Below are 11,567 nucleotides of genomic sequence, written 5' to 3' on the forward strand. Positions count from 1 at the left end.
TGTAAAATGTCGGCTATTGGCTCGGCTGTATCATGAAGTAAAATCAAATGAAATCGATAGGCCTAACGTAACTTACCTGTGGAATTGTTCACAGACAGCATACGCAGCTCAACTAATAAAGATCTTCATCGCTGGCAAACAACTGTATGCATTTGCAGATTTGCTTTTAATTGACTGTAGGTCCACTGCCACTTCATCCGCTCCCAGTGAGAAACCGCTTCAAACGATTCAGCGCGTACAGGAACTGAACAAATCATTCAAACTGATTCGCGAATCAATTTAGACAGCTTTACCAACTTGTTTGATCAAGTCTTTGAAAAGAATCGACTCAAAAGAGTGATTCATTTGTGAATGGGGCATCGTTCATGAAAAAAGAGACAGCGCGCATGGAATAAACTACGCATTTCTTAACATGTACAGTATTGAATTAAAATAAAGTAAAAGTACAGATTTTTCATTACATATTACACAAGTTAAAGTAAAAGTACCCACATTTTAATCTACTCTAAAAAGTACAAATTTTCCAAAAAACTACTCAAGTAAATGTAACGAAGTAAATGTACTTCGTTACTACCCACCTCTCGTGATCAGTCTTGTCTGGCCCCAGGAGCGTACGATCACACCGGTGTGATTAGAACGTTCAGTGCATTACGTGATCAACTGCCAAATTCAAATGTGCGTGCGCGCTTTAACTGGCGCTAAACAAGAGACGGACGCGCGCAGCGCTTTTCATATATCACATATATGCAGTGTTTTCAACCAAATAATGTTCATTTCAGGTTTCAGACATTTAAATACACATGAGTACTAACAAAACAATATATTTAGAGTTTGTAAAATACACAATGTTGTCTATAGAAGCGGAAATAACAACCCTTTCCATTATAACTTGACAACACGTTTAATTCATATCAGATACACATTGTGAAAGTAACTTAAAAGCTTACTCTATTCTTCCCCAGTTCACCGGCACACTTACTTTCATGTATTTCGGGAGAAGTGGATAAATTCACGGGTTGTAAATCCAACAGATCCGATTCTCTGCGCGGTGCAAACTAACATGGCGGCGCCCATTGCTCATATGGCTCAACTAACGCGATCGTCATAAAGGTGTTTAAACAGCAAAACACATTCACTTGCACATATTTGGCAATCGGAATATTATATATTTCATGCTATAGTTAACAAATTTGTGAATATTTTGAATAAAAAAGGAAAAATTAAATGAAAGCAGATCATCAGTCATACAGCGCTGCGGTGTGTCACGTAACAAGCAATGACGCGTCACCATGGAAACCATAAAGTGATACGTTCTAAATAACGGTCGCCTTAAAAAAACTCACGCTGGGGGGTCAGCCAGAATATTTTAAACTTACGTGCGAAAGGGTTAAAATTATACATTTTCTCAGTTTAAACATTTGATATGTCATCTATGTTGTATTCTGAATAAAATATTGAAATTTGAAACTTCCACATCATTGCATTCTGTTTTTATTCACAATTTGTACAGTATCCCAACTTTTTTGGAATCAGGTTTGTAGTATTTGATGTGGAATGTTCAAGTTCATAAGAATTCTCTCACTTTTGATTGCTGTTTTACAAATCATGTGTAAAATATTGCAGAGAGCACTTCTGAGAAGATGTGAAATTATCAGAAAAGGCTTTAGCAAAAGTCTTTACACTTCATTCTTACTTTTGTCTAAGCGAAACAATTGAGACATTAAAGAGACATCATCTCTTTTGTGCTTCTTTCCATCATTTTTCATTTTACCTTGCAAAACTGTCAACTAAGACAAGTGAGAAGCTATATAGTGCATGGATTTAAAGTCTGGCTACCACAGCGCCTATGATGACACGTCATTGAAATTAATGGCACAGTAACAGGGATATTTATAAAGTCATATTCTGGGCACACACTCTTCTGGCTGTGCTGGATGAGCAGTGGCTGGGGAAAATCGGGAAGGCCCCAAGCTTTTATCAACTCATGGACGAGACAGAGGAGATCTCTGCCATACCTTTCAGCACTGCCATCAAGCCTGATTCACACATGCACACAACACAATCTCCTGCAGCCTGTTATCAAAGCACATTCCTCTTGCATGAATGAACATCCTGTAAACACACATGTGCACACACACACACACACACACATGCTTATGTTTTTTTTTCCCCCTTTTCTTTTTCAGGAAAGCAGATGGACAGAGGCACGTGTGCAAGAGCATCCATGCACAAAACAGAGATGCAGATAAATCCACAAATAGCATCAGCATCAGTGTAACTAAAGTGCACATTCCTTACAGCCCCAAACACTCTGACCTACAAGCATGATTCAGACATTTTGTTATATAAGCATGCAGTGACCGGCTAAGTCTGATGGCAGGGCTGCAGGGGGGCAATGCTTATAGAAGCAAAGGAACTAGTCAGAAAAGAATGAGATATACAAGAAGAAAGGGTGATGTCAAGACAGAAGCAATAAAGGGATGTGATGGAGTGATTTAATGAATAGAAAAGGGCAAATAAAAGGACTTTTAAGTGCATATAGGAGAAAAAAAAAAAAAAACAATTGTGGAAAAATACCAAGAATTTCTTCAAGATGAAGCACATTCATTAAAGTAATGGATTTTTTTCTAGATCATGGTCTGTGTGTCATTCCTCCTCTTGTCCCATTTGGACAACCTTCATTTTGCCACCACATACTAGCTAATTGATGCCCTCTAATGAATGGTGAGGCTTGTGATTAGTGCAGACTGGTTTCCTCTCTCCAACGACTGCCAAATGGTTAACGCTTCGTTTCGATGGTCCTTTACACATTCTACTAACAATGAGTAACTTTGAAATTGTTACGTCTGTTTCTGGGTTTGAGAGGTTGTTTACACAACACGTTTTCTACTAAAAAACATAAAACTACTGTGAATCTACAAAAACGCAATTTTGTGAAAACAGTGAAGTCATGCGCATGTGTGTGTTCACTCTATAGGCATGTAGCTTTTCTTTACAAAGTGACATCGCCAACTTCTGGCCTGACATGCATAATACAGCGTTTTTAATAGTTTTTGTGGATCCATGTGAATAGGGATTACTTTGACAGCGTTGTCGTCTGTAAACACACAAAGGAAAAACATCGCTGTCGTATATGTTTTGTTTGAGTTGTTAGCCTGTTAGTTTTGCTCTGTTCCTAGTTCAGTTTTCTTTTGTCTCTGTCATCTGTTGCCATAGTGTTTGATATGCCCTCATGTGTTCTTGTTAATTACCTCATTTAGTACATTGTGTTTCTTGGTATACAACATATATACAACACTGTTTGTGATTTTGAGTTTATTTTGTTTAAAGGTTACTGCTTGCAAATAGATCCAACACTTTTCTGTATTTTTTCTGTATTTCTGCTACCCTTTGCTGACAGCAACTATGTCAACTTATTACATAACCCAAACCCCAATACCTAACAGTCTACTTATACTTTAGTAAGAGTTAGCTGACATGTAGATGTTCTACATGTCTAATAATAAAACATTTGGTCTGATGGTCACTAAACATAATAAAAGAGGTATATGTATTCTGTGATGAGCAAGAGAAGGGATGCTTCTCCGTTTGTGTATTCTGTATGAACCTGTGTTAAATGGGCCCTGACAATTCTGTACAAATTCAAAATTTTACCTGTATAACAAAATCTAAACATGGCCTGGAGAAAAATGTGTATGGAGGTAAATTTTCCATGTTTTCGTTTTTTGCATGAGGAATCACCCTATTAAAGTTTATTTGACTTTAATCTATAAATAATCTTTGATTATAACCTACAAAGAATTGTTAACTATCAAATAACACTATGTTTACATGCAACCTGATAATCCAATTATAACGGTTATAATGATGGTTCAATCAGACTGAAAAGCCTTGATTTTAACACCTCAATGGCTACGTCCCAAATGGCGCACTTCATGTGGCCGCTACATGCATATGTCCGTTAAGTCCACGAGACCGTAGGGTGTCCCATTCATCATTTTAGTTTTCAGAAGGGTGGTTACGAGCACCCCTTTTGCGGCCGCTATGCACCCTCGATGCACACTTCTGCTGAGCCCGCAAGTCTGCGAGCTACGCAGAGGAATTCTACCCAGCAGTCAAAGCGACATTACGTCACGAAAGTGCAGACACAGAGGAAGACCGTGAGGGTTTAGGGTGCCATTGGTACCGGGCCATTCATTCCGATTGAGCTTGATCCTAAAGAATTGTCGATTTTAAACAATCCGTTTAACAGAAAAAATTTATCCATATGAACCTTTAAATCGGACTACTTTCTAAGTCAATAATACCATGTGCAGTGCCATGATGTGTTATGCTCATACATGACTTACAAACTGGGAAAAGACTGAATGTTTGCTACATATTTGCTTTAAAAAAAGAAGCTTTTCTGACATATTTATTTAGATATGTCAAGGCAAAAAACTGCAATTATGCTATCGGTAGCTCGGGTGAAAATCATGTGTTGGCTCTCTCCGTTGACCATGTAGCTAGTCAAATTGCTAATGTCTATCTACAGCAGCAGCAGGGCCGAGACAAACTCCTCTCATGTGGATTTTGGCCACAGGCTCCACAGACTTGCCCACACTTTTTTGGCAGAGCACACAACTCTAAATATGAAAGCACTAAGCATGACCTTGAGAGTTACGTAACTATTAATTAGAATAAGAATCCAGACAATCTTCATTCTTTAAGCATTAGGTCTTTGTATGTTACCTGCAAGTTCTGAGCTAAAGGTTTAGGTTTAAAAGGTATAATAATTAAAGGTACATTTTTAATTTATGTTTATGTTTAAAGAAATTAATATATTTTTTGAAAAATATGATTTAAATGTGCAGTATGTAGGATTTCTGTCCGCTAGAGGTCGCTAGAGGCCTATTCAAAACAAAGGCGTAGCTTGATGACGTCAAGTTTGAGCGTAGAATCTTGGGACATGTGGTCTTCACATCACAGCCGGTGGAAACAATAGGGATAGGACTCAGGAAGAAAGCAGGTTGCTTGATGGGGACTGACATTTGGAGCTCACATGCCCATGAACCCATGTTATTAATATATTATCACTAAATAAATTAATCATGGCTAATGATATGAGCACATATGGCATTGATATCTAAAAATGAATGTCATCTTTATACACTGAACAAAATTATAAACGCAACACTTTTTTTCATTTTCCCATTTTTCATGAGCTGAACTAAAAGCCGAAAACAGTATCAAAGCCGGTCAGTATCTGGTATGACCACCATTTGCCTCACGCAGTGCAACACATAGAGTTGATCAGGTTGTTTATTGTGGCCTGTGGAATGTCGGTCCACTCTTCTTCAATGGCTGTGCGAAGTTGCAGGATATTGGCAGGAACTAGAACACGCTGTCGTATACGCCGATCCAGAGCATCCCAAATATGCTCAATGGGTAACATGTCTGATGAGTATGCTGGCCATGCAAGAACTGGGATGTTTTCAGCTTCCAGGAATTGTGTACAGATCCTTGCAACATGGGACCGTGCTTTATCATGCTGCAACATGAGGTGATGGTCGTGGATAAATGGCACAACAATGGGCCTCAGGATCTCATCATGGTATCTCTGTGCATTCAAAATGCCATCAATAAAATGCACCTGTGTTCTTTGTCCATAACATACGCCCGCCCATACCATAACCCCACCGCCACCATGGGCCACTCTGTCCACAACGTTGACATCAGCAAACCGCTCACCCACACAACGCCATACAAGCTGTCTGCCATCTGCCCTGTACAGTGAAAACCGGGATTCATCTGTGAAGAGAACACCTCTCCAAAGTGCCAGACGGCATCAAATGTGAGCATTTGCCCACTCAAGTTGGTTACGACGATGAACTGCAGTCAGGTCGAGACCTCGATGAGGACGACGAGCATGCAGAGCAGCCCTGAGACGGTTTCTGACAGTTTGTGCAGAAATTATTTGATTATGCAAACCGATTGTTGCAGCAGCTGTCCGGATGGCTGGTCTCAGACGATCTTGGAGGTGAAGATGCTGGATGTGGAGGTCCTGGGCTGGTCTGCGGTTGTGAGGCCGGTTGGATGTACTGCCAAATTCTCTGAAACGCCTTTGGAGACGGCTTATGGTAGAGAAATGAACTTTCAATTCATGGGCAACAGCTCTGGTGGACATTCCTGCAGTCAACATGCCAATTGCACGCTCCCTCAAAACTTGCGACATCTGTGGCATTGTGCTGTGTGATAAAACTGCACATTTTAGAGCCAGCCTAAGGCACACCTGTGCAATAATCATGCTGTCTAATCAGCATCTTGATATGCCACACCTGTGAGGTGGATGGATTATCTCGGCAAAGGAGAAGTGCTCACTAACACAGATTTAGACAGATTTGAGAACAATATGTATAAAAAATAGACCTTTTGTGTACATAGAAAAAGTCTTAGATCTTTGAGTTCAGCTCATGAAAAATGGGGGCAAAAACAGGGGGCAAAAACAAAAAGTGTTGCGTTTATAATTTTGTCCAGTGTATGTAACTGTTAAGTGTGTTTGTGCAAATAAGAATGTAAATGTAAACCATGTATCATGTAATTGCCTGTTGTTACAATAATAAAAGACTATATATATATTGCCTGGAGCCCTGGTTAATTTCTGACCCGTACTTTGCCTTAAAACTTTCTTTACATTGGTTCTGATTTTTTGAACATGCAACACTTGTGATTATCTGTGATGATAAACATAGGAGAGATCCTGAAATAAACACTCCATAAGCCAACAGGGCTGTGGAAACAAACTTAGGAACAGTCTCCTAACAAGAATCTGGAATGTGGTTTTGGCTAAATGTTCATGCCTAATGACCTACCATAAGCAAAAAACAATAACAACATGACCTGTTTTTTTCCATCTGTTCAAAAGCTTTTTCAGTCGTGACATCATGCATTAGCTGCACGCTTCAAGAGCTATTTATGTATAACCTTATTAGCCAGCAGCAAATTATGTCATAGCAAGAGAGAATGAATAAAGTTATTCTGATAAAAAATAAAGAAATATATTATTCATGAATAAAGAATTCTTTTCATAAAGTCTAGACTGCATAACTGTAGCAAAAATGACATTCCAGGAAAACTAGCTCATAGCAGTGGAAAGGGACTGCAGAGAGCTAATAAGTCATGAGTCACTTCCTGTTACAATGTTAATTCCAGTCTTGCAAAGGAGTAAGTACAGTTCCTCAGTCTTAGATGCAATGGTGAGGGAAGCAACTGCTTGATAAAATATAGAGTGTAGGGGATTTTTAATCTTTGAAAAATATTAAGCAATCAAATAAACACTTTTTAACATCATTATAAAGGAATGCTAACAAGATCCCCATTATTCTGTTGATAGAAGAGCAGCTGACATATGTGACATCTACATACTATTCTTATTATTTACAAAATCCATTGCAGTTATAATGTAAAATCACTCTTCTGATTATTTGTTCATGAATATTTTCTAAGGGATTACTTAACTTCTCTAACTGCTTTTGGCATTATAGGAAATAATTCTGTGAACATCTCCACACTGTAAGAAAAAAATCTGGCAAGATACTGTTAAGATTCAAACTGAAAATTCAATACTGAAAATTCCATTGTTTTAATACAGTACAGTGGATATTATTTTTGAGTACTTTTCTTAAGAGTGTGGTTTTTGGTCACATATCACCTCTGCTTTAAAGCTTTAAAGATTAAAATGTAATTTGCATATATTCTAGCACAATACATTTAGCTTAAGCATAACCTTTGGATGATTTCATGACCTGAATTCAGTTCTTTCTATAAATGTTGCCTGAATATCAGTTTTGTTCCTGAAACAACCATTACTATCTAGACCACTGATTCTCCTTCTGGCAGTTTTAACAATATAAAAGATGTACTCAGGACTGAGTGACTTAGTGTCCAAATATATTAGATGGCCCCTAGATTAACTCAAGCATAACAGTCCATTTGTGTGTACCTGGTTTCAGATACTGGAATATCAAGCTGCTTTCATGAAATAAAATGAAATATTTGTAAAATTATCACTTCAGTATTCAGAGATAAATATGTATGTATGAGGAGTTGTGTGTAAAAGTTATTTGGGGGCTGCTGAAGACACAAGGACCACAGTTCAGACTGAGAAATGTCTATAATTATATTTTCGTCATATTCTCTGAATCATGTCCACAAAATAAGCTCATACATAAATAGAGGAAATATTCCATTTTCATAGAGCATTAGTTCAACATGTGGTCTGATTGATGTGGCTCTGCTTTCACCTTCCATTTAAGTGTCTTCTGCATTTAGGAATAGAGGTCAGCTGGCCTCATGCTTGAGTATATTAATAGAGCTCTTGGAAGAAAGCCCCAAGATAAAGTGAGCAGGAAGAGCAAAAAAAGATAATGTAGAAAATGCTTTATAACCCTAGCCTTCAAAGGAAGGAAGCAAGAAAGAAAGAAAGAAAGAAAGAAAGAAAGAAAAAGAAATGGTCGTCCAATATCTCCTAATGAAAATCTTTTTAAAGCCACATACTGTACGCATAATGAAAGATGAAGGTCTTACCTTGATGCGAAGTAGTTTTCTTCATCTTCAATAACCACTTTAATGACACTAATTGTTTTATTTATTTAACAACAATATTTTTAGATGTATTTGTTATTGTTATTATTATTATTATTATTGGTAAATATTTTCAAGAAGAGTGTCTTGGCGTCCCGTTATCCACGCTGCTCTTGTTGTCTGGAGCGCGCCAGCAAGCATCTTCCACTTGTCAGATAGAGCGTGAGGCATGATAACACTACGTATAGGGCGCGCGCATCACATCTGCCAGGAGCGCGCTTTTTACACATAACCCAATGCAAGAGGGATTCGGTGGCTCTCTTGCAATTCCCTGTTTTTGTTTCAAGGCTATTCATTAATTCACTAAATTGACTTCATGAATAAAATTCAATTAAAGCAATGCGATGGAGCGATGGAGGCAGCATTATTAGACTTGCGATATGGGGTCTTGACATTTGGGAGCGCTTCCGGTGCTGACATAGCTGTCAAGGACCCGTTTGATGATTACAGTGCTTAGACCTATTCAAGAGCCCACACTCACTGCCAATCCAAGGACCCCTAATATCCTTTAATAAAAATGCATGCAACTTTCAAATCATTTTATCATTTATTGCACTTACACGTATAAGACCAGAAGATGTCGCAATTGTTATGTAGCTTCAGAGCTTCTGAAAGACTCGTTCATTGTGTTTCTAACAACACATACCGCAAGTTACAAACCACGCTACAATCATACAAACAAATCAACCTTAGGATCCTTGACTCAATTTTAAAGAACCTTATATGCCAGAAAGGTCCTATATATGGAGAAATTTCTTAAATGATTGCATAATAATGTCATGTTTACATTTATTCATTTAGCAGATGCTTTTATCTAAAGCAAGTTACAACTGAGAAATAACAAATTCTTTAACAGGTTATTTATTTCTAGTTATGAAGTATGTTTACGAGCTAAGTGAGTTTGGAGCTAAGCAAGGGTCAGTGGTGGAAATTGATGGACTGGACAGAGGAAGAAGATAAAAATGAAGCAGTCATACTTAAGTCACAGATGATGTAGGCCTAGTCACTTTGTCACTTAAGGTGTTATTATTATGAGTGTACCAGATGGTATCTGGAGTGTGATTGGCCGCTGGTGTCAGAAATAGCCACAGTGTTGCCCGCCCTTGTGTGGAACTCATTTGCGTATATAAAGTACAGAGTTAAAACAGTGTATTTAACGATTTACCCATGCACTATTCTTTTTCCAAACCATATTCACGTTATTAAAGGCATTGAACAGTTTTTAAACACAATAAGAAACATCATCCATGCATTAATTTATCTGTTAAGAGGTCCGTCCTGTGAACTGTTGTGTTAACAGTTACTAACCATTAACATAAACTGTAGTTTGCATGAAAGATAAAGTGGATGTGTTGCAGTTTATATCAGTTGAAGGTTTCAAAACATAGGTATGAATGGATTTAAATAGATATATGTGGCCTGTCTTTGTTTCAGGCACTGCTGCTGCATCCGGGAGGTCCTAAAATTTTTTATTTTTTATTTATTTATTTTTTTTGGGGGGGGGGGGGGGGGGCAGTCCTTGACTAAACCTTAGGAATGAGTTTGGTGGTTAAAGTCAACCTTAACGGAGGTGGGTGCAGAAGGTCCCCCTTCCTGCCCCGTAAGAGGTGTCTGGCAGCTGTCTTAGCATGATATTGTTGAACATTTGTTTATGTTCATTCATGAAGACTCTGATCACAGTTTGTGAACACGTAGTATTAAGAATCAAGGGTACATCAACTTTTGAATGGGGTAATTTTTTTATAAATTCAGCTATTGTTTTTGTCTTGTGGACTATATGTAAACATCTTTAATGTAAAATATCTTATTCAGGACAGTACTAAATAAAAAAACATGCATTTTGTATGATCCCTCTTATTTTGTTAAAAAGTATTCACATTTCCATTTCACATTGCTCCAATCCAAGGGGGGTGGGGGGATACTGCACTGTTTGCTAACAGCCACAACAGGAAAAAGAGCAGAAGAAGAACTGCGCATACATTAAAGACTTGAGCGCTGTGCACAAAACGGAGCGGAACACAAACAATTATAGGTATAGGAGGGTTGGGCTTAAGCTTTAAATGTTTAAATATCATTTAAGTCGAGCAAACTGTAACACTCCTAATGCACAAGTTTTATTTTCCATTATTCTATGTATTTTGTACTTTTAAAACATGAGGCACTTTTCAGTTTTATAGCTGATTGTGACCAAATATCTTTTGTTTTTTATAAGCCCTGCACACAAAAAAAAAAAAAAAAAAAAAAAAAAAACAGACCTATGCAGAACTGCATTCTGTTTACTGCTTAGTGGATAATACGCTAAAGGAGGCTGTACTAAGGGACTAAATGCTGCTAGGTGGAACAAACCGTGATTTGCACTACTGTCTGTTCAAAATAAAATAAAAGAAACCTAACATTGTAGATTTGTTCCCCTTCTCTGGTAACGCTTTAGTTTATGGTCCAATTCTCACTATTAACTAGTTGCTTATTAGCATGCATATTACTAGGGTATTTGCTGTTTCTTATAAAGCAGATATTAATGCCTTATTCTGCATGACCATATTCTACATCCCATAATCCTTCCCAGCTACCTTACTAACCATTAATAAGCAGTAATTAGGGGTTTATTGAGGCAAAATTATAGTTAATAGTTAGTTAATAGTAAGAATTGGACCCTAAACTAAAGTGTGACCATTTTTCCTATTGTACAGAAATTGTACCGAACCATGACAACAAAACCGAGGTACATACCGAACCGTGACTTCTGTGGACCATTATACCCCAAATTATATTTATTTATTTATTTATTTATTTATTTATTTAAATTGTGGCAATGACAGTGTTTATTCTCTGTTATAAAGTTAAGAAGTTAAGTTAGTCAAGCTCTTTTTGCATTTTGTTGTTTTTGGGAAAGTTAAGACACCTCCTGATACCCGTTTTGAGATTGTAAACATTCAGGAAATAAA

At 37.6% G+C, this 11,567-nt stretch overlaps 1 protein-coding gene across 1 annotated transcript in view; it reads right to left on the reverse strand.

The window, feature by feature from the left end:
- The window catches only part of septin9b (septin 9b), a 93,896-nt gene extending 85,291 nt beyond the window's left edge, over positions 1 to 8,605 (reverse strand). Inside the window, exon 1 of the mRNA XM_048173485.1 lies at positions 8,566 to 8,605. Within this exon, the coding sequence (XP_048029442.1) occupies positions 8,566 to 8,590 (25 nt within the window). The 5' untranslated portion in view covers positions 8,591 to 8,605. The remainder of the gene's footprint in view (positions 1 to 8,565) is intronic.
- Positions 8,606 to 11,567: the final 2,962 nt, after the last annotated feature.

The sequence above is a fragment of the Megalobrama amblycephala genome, linkage group LG21, assembly GCF_018812025.1.
Source record: "Megalobrama amblycephala isolate DHTTF-2021 linkage group LG21, ASM1881202v1, whole genome shotgun sequence".
Taxonomy (NCBI): Eukaryota; Metazoa; Chordata; class Actinopteri; order Cypriniformes; family Xenocyprididae; genus Megalobrama; species Megalobrama amblycephala.